General features: G+C 44.7%; 1 protein-coding gene across 4 annotated transcripts in view; it reads right to left on the bottom strand.

The window, feature by feature from the left end:
- Positions 1 to 19,795, bottom strand: part of LOC120893735 (rho-related BTB domain-containing protein 2) — a 36,099-nt gene that overhangs the window by 2,569 nt on the left and 13,735 nt on the right. For 2 of the 4 annotated variants that reach the window (XM_040295801.1, XM_040295800.1), the window contains exons 2-11: positions 8,952 to 9,335; positions 4,100 to 4,203; positions 3,605 to 4,010; positions 3,334 to 3,515; positions 2,953 to 3,105; positions 2,773 to 2,890; positions 2,561 to 2,698; positions 1,593 to 1,616; positions 315 to 428; positions 79 to 249 (exon numbers count right to left, since the gene is read on the bottom strand). In XM_040295801.1, the coding sequence (XP_040151735.1) occupies positions 79 to 249; positions 315 to 428; positions 1,593 to 1,616; positions 2,561 to 2,698; positions 2,773 to 2,890; positions 2,953 to 3,105; positions 3,334 to 3,515; positions 3,605 to 4,010; positions 4,100 to 4,203; positions 8,952 to 9,131 (1,590 nt within the window). In that variant the 5' untranslated portion in view covers positions 9,132 to 9,335. The remainder of the gene's footprint in view (positions 1 to 78; positions 250 to 314; positions 429 to 1,592; positions 1,617 to 2,560; positions 2,699 to 2,772; positions 2,891 to 2,952; positions 3,106 to 3,333; positions 3,516 to 3,604; positions 4,011 to 4,099; positions 4,204 to 8,951; positions 9,336 to 19,795) is intronic. The other 2 variants (XM_040295803.1, XM_040295802.1) reach the window with 1 other exon arrangement.

Consider the following 19,795-nt stretch of genomic DNA (forward strand, 5'->3'; position numbering starts at 1 on the left):
GAAAGCGAATTGAGGTTAAAATGATGCCAAAAGGGGGGAGGGAAGGGGAGGCTTTTTCCGGCTGTCGTCCACACGTACCAAGTTGGCGTGAGCCTCGCGGAAGTCGCCGTTCAGCATCGCCTTCATCACATCACAGCGCGCCACCAGCATGGCCCGATGCGCCTTCATGTGGCCATCGTCCAGCTCGAACGTGATATCGCCAAAGATACCGTTCTGAACACAATATTTCTCCAAGTTTTGCTTCATACACTGCAAAGTGGGAAAGGCAAATAAATAATAATATTCATTTTTCGTGGAATTATTAGTATTAGTACCGTGGAATAATGTTGAATCGTTTCATCGTTCATGAAGCTCTGATTTGCCTGCGTGTTGGACAGAAGCACCATTAGCTGCGGTAGCTCCAGAAACTCGGCCGCCTGTCGAATTTCCTGTGAAATTTATTACGAAAATAGACCAAAAAGATAGTGTAAATTAGTTAAAACACTCTAGCGATCAGCTTAAGTATCAGTAAAAAGCTACTAATAAAAAAAAACAAGAAAAAATACTTTAAGAAAAAGAAAAAATAGTTAATAAGAAAACAGGAAAGATTGTAAATTGTAAAAAAGGCGAAATTTTGTTTTGTTTTTACAAAACAACTGAAAGAGAAAGAAATTCCATTGCATTGCAAGAATAGAGTAAACAAGAGGATTGTTTAAAAGGTGATCTAGTAAAAAGAGGTTAAAAAAGGAAACAAGAGCAGCAAAACCACTAGTCATATAAAAGTGATTAATTGTATCAGTATTGCAGTTGTTTTAAGAGCGTAAAACAAACAGAGCTTCATTCAATTCATTCCGCATAATTACAAAAACGGAGAAATTAACAAACGAAAAAACCAGGGGAAAAGCTCACTAAAACAAACAAAGTCACAGGCAAACTCAAAACGCATCCTTTGCAGTTAGTAGGAAGGATAATTAGTGATCCATTTCGCGTAGTTTTGGATATGACACAAAATAAAAACGAAAACCGAAAACATTCACATCGAAACACAAACCAATCCCGTCCATAACCAACCATAGGTTTAGATATACAGGGTTTTCCAAGGGTTCTCATAGTTGTGGGATACTTCCTTGACTCTTTCTAATAGCAAATTAACTTCATACGTTGGAATTTGGACTCTATGACACTCTTTTCGGACAGGTTCCGTTGACATTCCTATTGTATTACAGTAACCAAACCAACAAGGGTGCAAGAGTCCAATTCCCATAACATTAAGTTCATTTCACGTAGCAAGGAATCAATAAAGTGTCCCACAGCTATGAAATTCCTGGAAAAGACTTGTAAACAACACAACACAAAAACTAAACAATAAAAACAAAACAAAAAGTAGCAACACTTGCTTTAAACGCTAACCTACATTCTAAATTCTTTTCACGTTCTCAAACGCCAACATACATGAAAGGGCATAGAAAAGGCAAACAACCCCCCGTTTTTTTTTTTTTTTGGAAACGCAAACACAACTATACTTGTAACACTGTTTTGTATATGTACTTTTTTGTATGAAGGCTTGTGTGTTTTTGTATGTGTTTTGTTCTAGCTTGTTACTTTGCATTTACCAGTATCAATCCTATCGACGCAGTCTGCAGTCGTTGTAGACGGCCGCACGGGCAAGAGGTTGATATAGCACGTGGGCGAAAACGACAGTGAAGAACGACAGAAGACAGAAAAATATATATTGAAGAGAACGTAAATTTGTGAGACACCAAAACGGGATTTCGGTGGTTCAAGAGCCGGCAAGGAATGGCAGGGAGGAAAGGGAACTGGGGGAAAAAGGCGACGTTCGAAAGATGATCTTTGCAAAGCGTATTCACATTTCCTACTTTACAAGTTCAACAAAACGTGTTCGCTTTTTTACATTATTATTTTGCTTTATGAAGAACACATGTTTGTATGAAGTACATGAAAGAAAACGCATGAGAAAATGAGAGTAAAATATACGCAAATGCTACTATGAATGTTAAAAACACAAGAAAGCAAATGTAACACACAAAAACGGCACAAAAAAGATGAAAAAATAAAGCAACTAATAATGAAAGAAGCGGGCACAACATAAAACGAACGGAAATTGAGAATGGTATGAACCCTTACACGACATACATGCAACTGTTTTCCACTTATTGAAAGAATAACAAAAATAGGAGCAAATGAGATCAATAAGTAGGATAGAAAATAGATATAAAAAGGAGAGAAAAGAAAGAATGTTTTTGAAGCTTTTGCTGTGTCTTGAAAGAGTAAAGAGTGCACAGAGGAGTGATATATGTGCGGACGTACGGTGCTGTTATTAAGGGTGAGAGAACGAACTATGATCGTAAAACTAGTGATCGTTTGAATTGGTGAAGCAAAACCGTGTGATCGATTGGGAAAAAAAAGAATAGCGTTAGGTGAATAGGGTGAATAAAGATTGCAAAATGAGACGCCTTCTCTTCACTTCTTGCTAAAGTCTACACCACTACTGCAGTGATTGGATAGAATGTGCACTTTTGGAGGTGTGAAGCTGCGCTGGCGACCACAGCGATCAACGAACCTGCAAATCCAAACAGTCGCGATCGATCGTGCCGGTGTAGATGAACTTCAGGCACTGCTGCATCGCCTGCGGTGTGATCACCTTGCTGATCTGCACGACCGTCTGCGTTTGCGTGTAGCTATGTCGTCCACTATCAATCTAAACGACAAAAAAAGAGCGTAATACTGTTAGAATCTTTCGTATAATGGTGTCCCTAAAAGCTCGACCCATACCTGGAATACTCTAATACTTTGAAACACGGGATGATGCAGCTCCCGATAGAGATCTTTCTTCGGTTCCACCGTTGGCAATGCCTGATAGCTGGATCGTCGCTTGAGTTGTTCCCACATGCTGGAAGGAAAGAAAGGCAATGGTTTAGTAATTGTCCCCGCTGTCTGTAACCAATCACCTACCGGTTGGGAGCCACCTTGTTCTGCTCGAGGCGTATTAGACACTCGGTGTCCTCGTTAAAATCGGCCGTCGTCGATTCGCCAAACGTGGAGCTTACCATGCTAGATTCGCTGCTGCTTCTCGCACCAATGTCACTGATGTCCATCATTAATAGCCTACACAGACAGTGGGCGAGAGAGTGTGGCCGAATCCATCCCGAGCAAAGCAAGCATGAAAGAGAAAAGGGGAGGAAAACCGGGCGGGCGCACCGCTTAATAGATTTCGATGCTCGTTTGTGGCACCAACCAGGGCCAACAACAGAGAAAAGGTGTGTGTGTGTGTGTGGTGTGTGAGCTTTTGTGTGTGTGTGTGTGTTTTTTTTTAAATTGGAACCGTTTGCTAACCTATGAAATGCATTCGAACTACTAGCTAACATAAATCTATGTACGGAAAAACGGATAGTACCGACAATTAATACTAGATCTGTATAGCACTGGGAATTGAACATGTTAAGCATGTCCTTCGTATGCGTGCCGGTAATGACGGTCACTTCCGGCGGTGGAGGTTTCGGCGGTCGGAATGGGGCCTGCAATCAAACAGAACAGAAGAGCAATTAGTAATAGAGTAATGGTGAATGGTATTTAAAAGATGCAAAACGATCGACTCCTCCCTAACCTGTAGCAGCGGCCTCTGCACCCGCTTCAGGTTGGTCATCCAGAAGCGATGCTCGCGGCGCGCAATCAGTGCCGCCCGGATCGCGTTCTCAAACACCTCGTTCACGCCGAAGTACGTGAACACGCTCGTCTCGTAGTAGGCGACGCCCAGCTCCTTCGCAACGGCGCGCGCCTCGTCCGGCATCACCAGGTCGGATTTGCGCGCCGCCCGCACGAACGGGCTCCGCTCGCCGAAGTAGGACAGATACGTTTCGTCGCGGTACATGTAGCGCAGATCGTTCTTGCACCCGACCAGTATGACGGGCGTGTCCGGGCAGAACTTCCGTATCTCCGGGTACCACATCGCGCGACAGTTGCGCAGCGAGACAGGGTTCGCTATCGAGAAGCACAGCAGCACGACATCCGATCTGCAATGTGAGTGCGAGGGGGAAAATGAGTTCATTCAGTGAGTGATAGTGAACGCGTGGAGGTGAAGGAGCTTCTGTAGGGTACTTACCTGCCGTACGCAAACCGTCGATCTTTGTCGTGATCGCCGAACGTGTCCCAGAGGCGTAGGGACACATTGACACCGTCCACAATTTCCCACGATCGTTCGAGCACCTGTGGAGAAGAAGCGATCACGTACAGAGTTATAGAGAGGTTGTTTCTTTACACCAATTACACCATTATCTAAGAAGTGGGGAATAACCCACTACCGGTTCTGTCAGAAATGCGATTGATCGATCAATAATTGCGCGCCGCCGCCTGTTAGTTTCTCGAACCGATCACAACTACAGTCGTATAATGTATGCACGGAATGGTCATAAAAACCAGAATAATGCATCTTAATGTTTCTTCAAGTGGGCTTCACTAGCGCCACGGCTAACATGATCCGCCCCAGCACAGAGCTGATCTTCAACGATCTTTCTCTAAAGCAATGGAATGCATTTTCCAACTGCGCCATATAGTTTGTTATTTAGAAAAAGGAAAAAAAACTCAAAGCATTGAACGCAACCGACCACCCATCTGTGCTGAGGCGGTGTTGTGTTGTGGTGGTTCATCTAATGTAAATAAAAACAGGCCCCTTGCCGTATGAATACAAATCGGACGCTAGTGGGACGTTCGATCATCAGCCGGCTTTTGCGAACCGGCCTGTGACGATTTGCGTTTTTTGTTTGTTTGTTTGTGAACTCTCCCCCATTGCTCCTTCCTCATCCACCCTCTTAGGCCGTTTAGTGTGCGGGAAAGTCAGGCGAGCGTGACAAATCTTTTGACCCAAAAATACATGCAATGCACAGTTACCAACGATGCTAATTAAGAGGTTTTGCACACTCAGCACGCACACTGAAAGCGCTAAATATGGTCAGCTATTTGGTAGGGAATTTATTCGTGTTGCGTGTTTTGCTGCAGTTTTAGCGTACTAGGTCTCTCTGAAAGAATAAGTACTTTCTTTTCGTTCTTGTATAGCACACAACGGCCCGGTAATGGGATTGACTATCGGTGGATGGGAACGCTCTCTGTGCTAATTTCTTTTTTAACTATAACATTCAACATTTATCTTTCATTACCAACACATAAAATTATATTTTTTTGATATTTTTATCATCAATAGGACAGTACATCAACATTAAATTACATGTGCGGCATACTATTAATTACAGCTGTCAGCGAGCTTGTTTGTCTGCGGAACGCTGATGCCTAGTTGCATGAAGCGGCGATCATTTTAATTATAGTTTTACTCTTCTTTGACACATAGCGATCCCTATTTCAACAAGTGACAAACGATTATCAAGGTTGGTTGGTACAACACCGTATAGAAGTAGTAGTATGAGGAACCCGTTCCTTTTTTTTGTATTCTAAGTGACGCGTTACATCAAGGGGTCACCAAAGTCAGGATCTTGTGATCATTCTCTGGGCCGTACGATCATTAATCCCTTTCAATTCGGAATGATCAATAACAGCGAAATACGAAGATAACAAGCTGATGGCTCCAGTTTAGATTTGAACCTTGAAAATGGATTTTTTTTGAGTTAAAAGAATCAACAATTAAACAATTTGAATATTTCCCCACAAACATTGAATGTTCCTGTGGTGGGTTTATAAAGGTTTGAACTGGTTACACAGTTTTTTTGAAGAAATAAATATGAATCTGAATCAGTTTTTGCAGATTATCCAATTAAACCAATCCTTATTGGTATTGAGCGGATTCTAGTCGTTGATAAGTACTATTCTTATTTACAAAATTTTACTAGCAGAGTTGTCCAACCTCTGTGTTAGATCGTGCGCTTGTTATGGCGTCAAGAAGATGCTGTTGATAGCACGTTCGTAGCAGTAGAAGTAAAAAATAACACCCAAGTTAGCGAATTCGATAAAAGCGTCAAATCTTTTTACATTCAAGCTTCCATTTTCAAGCGTCAAATACAGCTGTCCCTAAAGAGCGTGCAAACTTGTTATTTACTCTATAGCCTCTCTAAAGCTTCAAAAGTAAAGCTAGCGACGTCAAATCACATGTACTTCCAGCAGAGTAATGCTTAAAAAAAAACATAAATAAAACATACCCTTAGCACTTTCGAAACGAAAACTCCATCCCGGATACCCAATTTTCCAATCCCTTTCATCCAATTAATTTCTACCGAAGAGTACAATTACTCCTACCCCTGCTCTTCCTTTCTCCCACAGCCAAAAGCAATCTCTTTTTGGATCTTATTTCCCTGGGAATGGCTTGACAAAATAGCGAAAGCACGCTTCACTATTAATCCCCCTTTGTATACCCTTCGATCACCGTATCGCTGGGTTTCCAATATCAGAGGTTTAGTGATCTGTGTGTGTGTGTGTGTGTTCGTACCATAACAAAAGCACAACGAAATCAAAGACGGCAGAACAGGATTACGTTAAAGGAAATCGTTCCGTTCGACAACGAGAGAGAGAGAGAGAGAGAGAGGAGAGAAAGTCGTATCGTTTTACCACTTCCCAAACACTTCCTTCCCCTTTCGCCAGCGTTGACTTTGGCGCTACGCTGGTTGATTATTAATAGTGGCTCGTTACTAGGGAAACGAGCTTAGCTGCGCAGATGGTCCACGCTGCATTTTCCATTCATGATGGCTGGTGCAAGAGAGCTCCCCGTTTTCTTTGTTGTTTCTTCAACACACATTCGGACGCCATTCCCGGTCCGGGAGTGCACAAGTGCAGCCAATGCAGCAACGTCTTTTCGTTTCAAAGCGACGGCAAAAAAAGACAACGAAAATACCCTCTTTTTTTCGCTAGAGTACAAATCGATGTTGGCACGCTGCTCTTTCCTTCCAGACCCGAGACCGAAACGAAGAACCAACCGTTCGCCGGTGCGCTTTAAAACATTGTACGCTCTAATGTTGCCACCACTTTGGCTCCGTAACGACAACTGGCCGTACTTGTTCTTCTGCGCTCTGGCATCATCGGACCAACCCTTCCATCTGCCATCTTCACTGGAGTTGGTGCTGCTGGGAGCCCCGGGAATCGACCCCCAAGTGGAACAAAGAAAGGAATTCAATTCATTGTGTTGTTCGCGCATTCCAGCGGTGCCATCCGATAAGACTGTGTGTGCGCCACATCGGGAACAGGAACCTCCACCGAAAGGGGAACAGCCGCACAAGAGTGAAGGTGTGATGATGGAAAACTTTTGCCCCCCTGGAGCAAGTGTGTACGGCATGCACACGGCACTTCGGTACCAAGGAAGGAAACTTTGTGCTTCTTGTGTAGTACAGTCTGCACGGAAATGGGATATTCTAAAAATAAACTTTCCACGTCGAGCAACACCACCAACACCACCACCACCGACCTCCGATTGCGCTGAGCAGATTGCAAATTTACAGTCGGTGCACTGGAACGAGCTCGTCCGTTCGTGGGTAGAGAGCTGGAGGAGGGGACTCAAGATGGTTCAACAGACGATTCCTTCCAACTACGAACCGTTGGTGAAAATTCACCCCAACACGGAACGCAGTCGAAATGAAATTGAAGAATAAAACATCGTCTTTGTCAGGGTCGTCAAACACATGTTCGAAGTCAAGGTGTAAGGTTGAGTTTACTAAGCAATATTTTTTCCTCTTAGGCATATTTTTTTCCTTTTGTGGCTAGTGCTGTAATAGGGCATTTGGATTGATGCCTTGCAACTTCGGAACATGCCAAAGATTCCCAAAAGTATCATCCCGCAAGTACCTTAATTGCACGGCCACACCAAGTGAAATCTGGAGCGAAATTCATAGGTGAGATATCTGACAGATATAGCTTCAAGTTGAAATTTACTTCGATTTGTTGGAGAATATACAACTGGCGCCATTGGTAATCACTCAAAAATTGTACAGTGAAGCCGATTATCTGGGCTCATCGGGACTGGCCCTTGGATTGGATACGCCAATAACACGGATAATGAGTCAAAGGATATATTATATCACAAATTCCTGATTTTTTAAAAATTTATATAATATTTTCGTAAATCCTAGCCAGTTTTTATGAACTTTGTGTTTTGCAATCAGAAAATTTGAAAAGTGCCATGAATAATAGCGTTTTTTGTTATGACAGTATGCTTTGATAATCGTTATTTCAAATATCCTCCTTAGTACGCAATGTCATCTTTGTATTGAACTATCATTTATCAACAGCACGGATAAACGAACAGCCGGATAAAAGGTACTTAAGAACCTTGTTTTTAAGTTAAAGGTTACATTTAGATACGTTTTTGTATACTGTCTTTGTTTATGCATTGCACATAAACTAATTGTGTTTAATCTATAACATTTCGTAGCTATTTTCATTCGATAAGAAATGGAGAAAACATAATGTCACAAACTTGAAAAAAATAGAACACTTTTAGGAGTTTAAGGGAGAATTATACTCTTTTGACGGAGCACCACCACTCCTAAAAAATGAGAATAAACTTTTACTTTAATTTTTCCTAAGAAAATTTAAACAATAACAGCATTTTCAGGCTTTACAATTTACACTTACTAATACGTAAAGACATTACAATTTTGCTTAAACCAGCACAAGCGAAATTTCGGCTTTGACACCCCTGTCTCCCGCACCGTCCCGAGCTTAATCGAACACGGAGAACACCAGACCACCGGCAGCAACACACGCTAAATGCATTTTCCACTGCCACATGCCATTAAAGAAGGCTAAGCGCAACGCTTTATCTCCCCCATGGCGGAAAACCATCCCCTTCCCATCCCAAAAAGCCCCCCCCCCCTCTACTTCCACAATGTTGTTTTGCGAGAGGTATCATAATTTCATTCTCAAAAACCCCTTCCCACTCGGGGTTTCCATCCAATCTTCTGAATGGGAATGCGGTTTTCCGGAGCACTGCTCGTCGTCCCCTCCACCGACAGTACACTTACATCCTTGTAGATCCGGTACTGGTCAATGGCCCAGACGGTTGGCACATGCGTGTTGAGCAGCTGGGACAGCGAGACGTGCTTGTTGCAGGCCCGGGCACAGATCAGCCGCGTCTTGCCGACGGCCGTGTCTCCCACGAGGACACACTTTACCAGCTCCTGGTGTGGCTGTTCGTTGTCCATCCTTCCATACCCGGCGGGGGCGTCGGATGCTGCCCCGGCGTCGGTGCCGGTGTCGTTGGTGGGCGCGTCGTCGTTGGCGTCGTCTTTGCTCCCGCTGCACACACACAGAGACACACTCAGAGACAACCGTCAAACTTATTGCCGCGACTTATTAGATGCTCTTTTTTCCCGATGGGGTGGTGATGGTGGGCTGGAGCACCAAATCTGTGAAGCAAACAAAGAAGAGCAAAGAGGAAATTCATAAACAAATATTCTGTTGGATGATGGCACCATCACCAGGATGGTTGGTGGCCACCCTGCCAGCCCTCCCATCAAAAACACCGACGACCAAAATCGACCAAACTTTGTGGGATGTAGTTTTCTGGTTAGCATTTGCGTTTATTTTTTGCATTCTGTGTGCTTTTGGGACTTTTTGGTGACCAAAACACCACGCCACCGAGACATTGCAATAGATGTCGTTAGCAGATGTTTTATGAGACGCTTAAACGCTTCAGCTGTAGCCTGAATGGTTGTTGCATGGCAGAAAGGGGAATACACACTTCCCGACGAACAATAAGACGTTGATTTGTACGAGAACTTTCCCAACTTTATGCCATCAAAATAAAGTACCCTGCATAGTGACTTCCTTCTTCACCAACTAAACGCGTCCTGCTGCTTGTTCGCATCCAACGTTCCCAAGCGTTCTTTGCGGCTAATGCACACATTGTTGATGAGGGCGTCGTCGTTGTGTGTTGGCACACACAAAAAAAGGAGGCTTTTTCCAAAGTAAAACAGGTTCCCCGTCTGCAGTGCACTAATTAATATCGCATAGTATGCATAGGACGACCTCACCCATAAACACAGCTGCTGCTACGCGCATTTGCATAATTTTGCGCACGAGAAAATGGTTCCCCCAACGCAATCGCCGACAATGAGGATTTAGTAATTAGTGCATAAGCTCTCGCTCGTGCTACACGCTGCTAAACGCGGATACGGGAGGGGAGAATAAATAATTTAGAGCATTTATTGGGTAGCAGTAATGGAATACGGTGTTGTGTTCCTTGGTGGGGTTATGTTTAAGGAGGAGGAAAGGCTAGCAAGGGTGTTAGTACTAGTAGTAGTACTTGAGTTATAGTTTGCATTAATGATTGCATCCATGCAAACTACGGACCCTTCGCATCGCCAAGTGCACGTATTTCCCTTTAACCGTGTTGCACACGTCACCAACGGCAAGTCAGTAGTAGAGACCCAGGTACCAGACGGAGGTGGTGTCATCGTTTCATAAAGCTTTGACTCATTCCACCGACTCGACAACACTCAGACCAAGCAACACTCAACAGCTCATCTTAAGCCGGGCGGCATTACACTTTCTTAAATAATAAGCTCTTCAACTTCTACGATACGATGGGACGGAATTCTGTTTCTTCTGTTTTTTTTTTTTTTGTACCAAATTCCACTCTGAAGATGGTTCTTCCTCCTAACAACCCCACTCACTGGAGGGGGTCATTGGGTTTGGGTATTGACCGTGCGAGAGACCGCATTTTAAAAATAACGTTTCTAACGCGATTATCTTCCAAATCCGCATTCCGGCGAATGAAATATACCGGACAACAAAAACAAGCCCAACTCCGTCGTGCGTCATCGCTGAATCTCCGACGCCACTGAAATGTGGACTGCTCCGGTTGGACGCCAGCCCAACATCGTCGTCTTAACAACAGGGGAGGGGATCACAGTTTTTTTTTTGCAACAAACTAAAATTCTACATACGTACGGATACGCTTTGTACCTTTTCTTCCTCTTTGAAACTGGCCCAAACCGACCGGAACCGGTACCGTGTGTGATGGGAGTGATCCCCCGCCATCCTAATAAGCAGTGGTCGGCAAGTTGCGATGGGTTTGGGATTTTAGGGAACCCGATCCATGCGTTTAGATATGCATTTTGAGCACACACTAAGGACACTGTTTTTCTTTTTTTTTACAATTTTACTCTCTCATCTCATAATCCATTTGCAATTTTGCTCCCGTTTTTTTCTGTAAAATAATCATGCCAACCACTGCCCCCGGAACAAAACTAGCCGCCAACGATCGGGTGAGCGAGCGTGCGCGCGTGCGTTCGCGCTGTGACGTGCACTAGGCAGCAGCAGCAGCAGCAGCTTCACCGGTTTTCGGTGGATTTGCTTAACGGAAACTGGTCTCAGCCAGGTGATTCCTGTGTAATTGCTGTCGGCAGCGGCGGCGGCGGTGGCGGCATTCGGCAAAGCACAAAATCATAACTAAACGAGAATGGGGCAAAACAATCGCGCCCAGCCTTATCTAATCATTCGCCGTTGGGCAGTACCTCCTACGGACGTCTTCGTTGAAAAACAAAGAAAACAAAAAGGGTCTTGCAGATTAAATCCGGCGGGATGCTGTGGCTGCAGAAAAAGGTTTCTTTTTTCCCGGGGCCCACAATGATGCATGATGCATGATGATTGCTAGAAAAGGTGTGCGCGGACATTCGTGCCGCACTGTTTGTCGATGAATGCAACACAAATTAGCAGACTGAATGTATTGAAAAAAGGTTTAAATAAGGAAGATCTGTATAGAAGGAAATATTCATTACGCTGCCGGACTTCCTGGTGTTGCAGATACCTTTTTAATTTCCCAAACTCATTTGGATCGATTGGAAAGCCAACAGTCAATACAGGGTTTTCCAGGCGTTCTCATAGTAGTGGGATACTTCCTTGACTCTTTCTTATGCGAAGTGAACTTCATATGATGGAAATTGGTCTCTACGGCCCCTTTTTTAGGCAGGTTCTGTGGTAATTCCTATTGGATTCCAATAACCAATCCATCAAGGGTGCTAGATGTCAATTCCAATTACATTAAGTTCATTTCACGTAGGAAGGAGTCAATAAAGTGTCCCACAGCTATGAGAACTCCTGGGAAACCCTGTACATTGGGCATAACGCTCAATATTATACAAGCTAATGACAAAATATGTTTGGGAAACCATTTTAAATTGAAGTATATGATCATTTTAAAGAGTAGTTCAATAATAAAAAAAATTGTTAAAATAATTTAAAACGATTGAGAACCTCTGGAACATTTAAAAATTAAATTGAGAAACTATCCAGACACCCTCAAAAGTAAGTAAATAACTCAAGATAGGCGTTTAAATTAAACAAACCCTATACTTATGCACCACAACAAAGGTTCCCGGAACTTCCAGCCATCTATTCATTAACCATTTTTTGTATTTTTTTTGTCTGTTTTTTATTCCAACACACATTATTCAACAGTGACCAAAAGAGAAACGTGACCCACCGCACGTAACACGCTTGCGTACGTACGTGCGACCAATCGAGGGCCGGAAATGCAATCCAGCATGCCATTTTTCGCCGATGATGAAGCTTGCATGACACAACCCAACTTCCCCGAGACAACCAGTTTATTAGCGGTGTCATCCCATCATCTCTGTGTCTCGGATTTTCAAACCCATATCTACTTCCATTTCCAATCAAACACTAAAATATCAATTAATCAAACTCAACCCCCGGGTGGTGGTGTTTGATTGCATAGGCGCGTCTTTAGATGATAGCGAAACTTATCGTAGAAAAAAAAAAACAAGAATCGCGAACAGACAACTCATGCTCAGTGCCCACTTACAGTTACAGCTACTGTTGCTAATGGACCACACACCACACCAACTAGGCACTAGCGAGGACAGTTCGGATGATCGAACGTGTAGTACGTGTAGTACCATGTGCTGCGACATGTGCTGCTGTGTACGTACCCGTCGTGATGCACCGCCTATCACGCGGTTGTCAACTTGCCTTTGGCGTGCGAACTGCCGAGCGCTTCGTCATTAGCAAATGTCAACAATAATAAAACTTCGCCCAGAAGAGAAGTCCCTCCCTCTCGTCCGTTCTCTAAATCATACAAATCTCGGGCGTATGATAATGCTGATTATCATACAAACAGAAGCTAGGTGGAACGAGCGCTCTTCCCTTCCTTTAGGGAAGCGAATAAAACAGTGACCTGTCAACGAGCTGTCTCATTCGTTCTGCTGCTTCTAGCCGCGATCTTTTAATATTTGCTCACATAAACAATCTCTCACCCTCGCTCGCTTAGGGGTGTTCCACCCTCTCTTCACAATCCAAGTTGGCTGCGACGCTATTCCCGCAATCAGACTGTTGTTGTCGTCGTCTTCGTTTCAGCGCGATTTCACACTTTCCCTCTGCTGGAAGTGTGCGTGTCTTTGAGCAAAAAAGTGTCTTATCAACCACTACGGCACACATACACGCTAAAAAGCACAGCCCCACCACCAGCTGATCGGATGCAATCTTCCGATGACTGCTCTAATCAACAAACACTGGGCACACACAGACGCAGCGAAGGCAAGAGAAGTGACCACAACAAAGCAGCAAAAAAACCTCAACCAAATGGTGCACCAATGTAAACACGAAGAAGCTACAATAAAAAAACGGAAGCATCCTCCTGGAAGAAAGCCGCAGCAGGGCGGTACAGTTAGCGGCGAATTACGGCGAGTTAAGAAAGCATTAAGTGGTCCGAGAACCAAAGCGAGGATCAAAAGGGCAGACCCATTCACTTGGGCGGGGAATGCAAAAAGCCCGAACAAAAGCAACGCGATGCGGCAGTACGCAGAGCAGAAAGCAAGCAAGATGCATCCAAAGTGGGTTAATGGTGATTCCCCCGTTGGAAGAAATTGACTGTGTGTGTGCGCGCTCGCGCGTCCGATTGCCTTAATCGAGGGCCTGTGCGTTGCAATAATCATTGCCGCACCGTGGGGGAAGGTTGCTGCTGCAATATCACTTGGTTTATTGGAATTAAAACACCATTGCCTATGCAGTTTTGTTTACCATGACCTAAACCACACACTGCACTGAACGTTGGACTTTCAGCGGGACCCGCCGTAGACAAAAGCGAGCACTGCGAACACAGTCATCGTTTCTACGAAACGGCTGAAGAGTCTACTACACGGTAGGTCACGCACTTGGCGATGAGGACCACACTAAGCATTGCTCATTAGCTAATTGCTTGTTAGAAACTTTGTGTGGCTTCTGTAGCGTCGCTAACACACAGCATCCGTACTATTTGCGACCCCCAGAGCACGATAACAGCTTACAATGGGTAGGACTACGACGTGTCCTGCCTAACCCAAGACGTGAGTAATGGTGCTGAATTTCTCTAACGACGCCATTGCACAGATAACGAAGGTTGAATACGGCGCACCACCATGTGCTGTTGTGTGTTTATCGTGAGCAGATGACGTGAGTGTAGACACGAAGTGAAGTGGTGTAACTTCTAGGAAGATATTAAAACCGTTGAAATGATATGTTCCAAGGAAGAGGGAGACTGTAACTTGAACTAAAACATTAAAATAGATCCTTTCACAATTCAATGAGAATTCCTGGAGTTCCAGAAATGGATAAGAACTATCTGCAGGAATGGTTCATAACAGAATGTTGACAAAATACCAATAGAAACTAACGCGTTCTGGAGGCCACAGAGTACTTCGATGTGAGACGCAGAAACTCTCAATTCTACTTTTTGGTGGATCTGTTACATGGTTCAATCTATTCAAAGGATGTACAAAACACTCCATAACGTAAGATTTGGCATGAAACCCCCCTTTTAGCTACGATTAGTCGATTTGATGGGATTTCGCCATTCTTTGATTACAATATCAGCCTGAGATCACAACAAAAAGCGCCTTCCAAAGGTTAAGATACACATTTGGCTATATCATATGGAAGAAGTTAAACAAACTGATGCTTTTTTGTTCACTTTCGTAAAGCCGAGACAGAATTATTAATAATTAAATCTATTAGATCAAGGAATTAATAGATTGAATTTCTTAGTCTTAGAAAAACAAATCAAAAACATCGAAGGCTTTGACAGCTGTTGCGAATCAAATTCGGTAGTGCGAACGAACCTACAAGGATGTGCTCATGCAGTTAATGTCCTAAGTAGGTACAAGATCGTTAAAAACTACTCTTCCATAGATCCATATGAAACAACTCTATGAGGAAGTGACACTTCCTTGGCAGATCTATACTCAATTCCTCACGCGAACAAAGAACGCTCCTCGATACGCATTCCATCAGCAGTTCCAACTGTTCCATCCGACCAGATCCCCCCTCCACACCGATATTTGCCAGCAATTTCTAACTGTATCAAACGCAAACGGCTCGCGACAGATCACAGTGAACGAACCATTCACACACGAACACACAAACACACATCCGCGCTTCCAATCAATATCAGCCGCCCCGGTACCACAATATCGTGCGGATCTCTTTGTCGGCGACCATCTGCGACGCAGATCTCCGCGCTGCGCACACACAATCACCGCACCACCATACGACGATCGCGCGTACGATAGTAAGTCGCCGTGAGTGCGAGAGGAGCAGCGCGCGCCGTTCGCTGTTGTGTCGTAAATTCCGGCCGCGGCTTTATGAACCGTTGGGGACGATTCGAACCATACGGTGGGGCGACACACCCATATACGCATTGCAATCGCTGCAGCCAGCCTCCATGGAACGGCATATTTTCAGCACCCCGGGCCCGGCCTGTCATCAATCGCGAGGAGATCACTCTTTAATGGGTTGCGCGGGTGGGAGATGTTGGAGCCGCGTTGTTCATCGTTATAATTCGCTTCCGCGATTAGTTTGGAGGCCACAGCATATGTGGATGAGGCAACGTTAGTTCGGCTTTCTTTGTGTGGCGCTGTTGTCGTTCCACCAAACCACAAAAGTGTAGCTTCCTGCCAAACCCTTTTTTGTTCGAAGAAGATTTTCTCCTGATGCTGCTGACGGTTTTGGGTTGTTTTTTGTGGGAATGCACAAACAACGGCGCAATAAGCACGGGCCTCCAAAAATCCGCTGCAAACGTGCCTTTGTCCGCAACCGAACACGGCTGCTTTACATAAACATGAAAATAAATACATCGGACACCGATCACACGCCCCATTTGTGGTTATGTTAATTTTCGGCAGGTTTTGCAAACAACCATCCAAGATCAACCACACAGGTTCAGGCCAAACGGCGATCGTATCATGCGACTGAACCCGCGATCTGGCTGACCGGTGGCGCGTGCAAACACATTCCGCACCGTTATTTGCCGGTGGTGAGAGGTTTAGGAAAAACAGGAAATCTTAACGGCAAGATAAACAAATCTATCAGCGCAGTACATGTCCGAATTTTGGGGCGGCACGTGTAGGCATGCGAGTGCGCGCGTGGATAATTTATAACACCGGAGCGGAGTTTGTGGTGTGTCCTTGAGCAAAGCGCTCCCAAAACTCTGATTAGAGGTGATGATAAAGGCATCCGATGGTATATAAACAACATGCAATCAAAATATTGTTGTCCTGTTGGTATCATAGTGTGACCTTCGTTGCAAAACCCCTGTGGGAAGAATACAACTTCCTGACATTATATTCCAGCATGTCTCAGGACCGGAGCACCGGAAAGCTCATCACCTCCAGCAAAAAATAGCAATCGAAACTCGAAAGCCCAGAATGACTCCAGACGCGGAAGTCATCACGATCCGTTCCAGATCGGGTACTCACTGACAGGCGGGAACCGGTTTCATTTGCTGGACCATGATCTTGGTTGCTTGGGGGCAGAGATCGCGAGATCGTCATCAAGTTTGTCGGCATGTTTCACCATCCCAAAAAAAAAACATCAAACTCACAAGATCTTGCCCGACACACATGCTGCTACACCCTGAAGCGATCAGACCTTGATCGTGAACTACTTGTTCGCACCGAGTGACGCACGCATGATGCGTATTAGTCAGTGTGAAACAAGTGAGTCCAAATCGGGAATGACTTTGCAAACGTGTTTGGGGCGAAGTTGCCGCGTAATTCGCATCAGCTCATCTTCATCACGTACAAATCTGATGGTAGGAGATTTATTTTTAGAACATCGTTCCCAAAAGTGGTTTGTTTGTCCAGCCGCTTTAATTCACACCGACAGTCATCATCATCACTATACTTTCCAGAGTTTGGGACGATCAGATTTGAGATCGTTAGTGTCTTGATCGCACCACACAATAGCAAAGTGGCGTCAGACACGGCTCACCCGGCTCACTCTCAAACCCCGCCGTGTGAAGGCACTAGCCAAATAGTGGCTAGTAGCAAGGGCACACCACTCTTTTAATCTCCCATAAATCATAAGGCCCTATGGCGCGCCTGTCAAGCTATCTCTCTCGCCGGTAGGTCCGCGTACGATGCACATACGATCTCTGGATGGATTTAAATTCTTGCCTCCGTGTGTCGCTCCCCCGGTCTGCTCTTGACACGGTGTTCGTGTCCAACCGCCGTAACCAAAATGATGCGCCATTCGTGCCGGGTAGAATGGATGGTACTGATGCTGTGTTGATTTCGACCCCCGGCCGTTGGTTGGAAGCGGTAACCAACAGTCAACAGTTGGGGAGGCACTCGCTCGTTCGGACGACGCGGAAAAGGTGAGAGACATTCAGTTTTAACACCTTTTATTGCTCAATTACGGTGAGAACGTGAGCACGGTAAACAGGGTGAGGATACTTAACCTGATTTACACCATGGTGTACCTAGTGTTCGCGAGTTCACTTTCTACAAGATATGGGTGCAACATGATGTGCATGATGGGAACAGTCCCACTCAACAGCAGCATGTACAGGAAGCTTTTATGCATCATAATAGGCAACGAAAATTGATAGCACAAATATTGAACTGTTTGATTAGTTTGCTTACTTCTGTACAATTTTCAGCAAAAGCATTCTTGGGGCAGCGCTCACGCCGAACAGTATGCTTCATTAGCAAGCTAAACCGTGCACATCGAACTCGTGATGAAACTCCCAAAAGAAACTAACCCCGTTCCGTTCATCCTGTCCTGTTGAAAAAACAAACTTTTTTTTAGATTCGTACTATTAATCTTGGCAATTGACACATCTTTGTCACGACATCTGCACACTGCCGCTCGATGATATTCTAATCGACTTCCAATCATTCGCAATCCCGTTCACGCTTTTATCAAATGTTTTGTAATCTTTCAATGCTAAATAGGAAGCTTTGTTGGGCAACAGATTCAAGTAGGAAGAAGAAGAGGCGAGTCTTTCATTTTGCGAAAAATTTCCACTTTCCAGACACGGAAGATCTCCACACATTGTAACAGGACAGACACACCGATGAGCAGCATTTAGTACGAATCTGTTTGTGGGGACATTCAATTAATATCAATTACTAAGAACCAGAGCTTCGAATCTCGGCTCATGGAAAGGTGGATGATGCAACTAGGAACTCTTCACATTTCACAACCGTGTTATCACAATAAATATCTGCTTTTAGAGCACAAAAGTAGGAAAGCATAGGAATTATCACTTCCAAGAATAGATCTGTTTTGCAGACAGCGCTCCAAAAGAGTAATTTGTGTGCCTAAAATTATCACAACGCTTTTCCCCATCCTCTCTGCCACACAGGAACGTCAGTTCCAGCAGGACACATCAACCACCCAAAGCCTACCGACCCCGTGTAGCTTAATTAAATTATCCTTCCATTGCCTTGACCGACAAAAACTCGGCGTAGTGCTCCGGGGGTTCTACTATCTACCTCTTTCATGTCCGTACCAATCGCACATCACTCAACAAACCGTACCAAACAGTCGACGCAAACACGGCACGTCTCCACATCCTGCTGGCTCTCTGCTAGCTCCTTCTCCAGGCCAGCCCCAAATTCCCAACCGACAAACGTTCAATTGCAGCTGATGTGCGCTTCTCCACGCCCTGGCAACGTGTGCGAAGCTTAGCAGTTGTGTATGCATCAGTCGTGCATGAATGCACTATTATTTCCGACATACGACCAGCACGGTGCTCCAGCCCTCCAGCCAGTCCCGTCCCACAACCCTGCCCTTCATCAAAAACCCGTTGTTCAATTATTGGTGATTATCAAGATTAATGCTATTTTTAGCCAAACCGTTCGGACGGGCTGAAGGAACCACCCATCCCAAACGTGCCCCCATCCCGACATCCATTTAGCATGCCATAGCCGGTTGCAGGTTTGAAGCACGACGAGACGACGATCGATCGGGTCGGCCAGCTCGACGAGCATCCAGACGACCGAGCGAGAGCGAGTCTGGTGGTCTGGAAATCGAAATGTCTCGGCAAGCGTGTTTTACCACGACTCGGACGAGCAGCATCTTGTAGAAGGGAGGTTGTCGAGCCGAGTTTCGGGATGCTTTATGCACTGTTATGCCAAAAAAGAAAGGATGCTTATGATCTCGCCCTTGTCCTTGGTCGCTGTGTGGCGGTGTGTGAATGCATTATTATTCATTTAAAATAAAACTATGCTCAAACCAGCTCAGCAGCACCAAACCAAACACACAAGTACCCGCAAAAGCAGTTTGGCAAACGGGGCCGAGCCAATAATGTTTATCCGAGAACGCTAATGTACAATGAGAGTGCTCCGGTTCGGGACAAGCAGGGCCATAAAGGATCGGGAAATAAAAGCAATGATTTAAGTACGACCCTAACGAAGTTGGGCGACACAAAAGCGGCAAAAGCAATAATCTTATTGCTGCAAATGCTCTAACGTGCCTGACGCGCAATCAATCACGGGCATTAGTCACGTACATAAAATAGAACTAAAACTTTAATTGGAAATACAATAAACATAAAGTGGATAATATTCTCCATAAAACATAG

The sequence above is a fragment of the Anopheles arabiensis genome, chromosome 2 (genome assembly GCF_016920715.1).
Source record: "Anopheles arabiensis isolate DONGOLA chromosome 2, AaraD3, whole genome shotgun sequence".
NCBI classification, from domain to species: Eukaryota; Metazoa; Arthropoda; class Insecta; order Diptera; family Culicidae; genus Anopheles; species Anopheles arabiensis.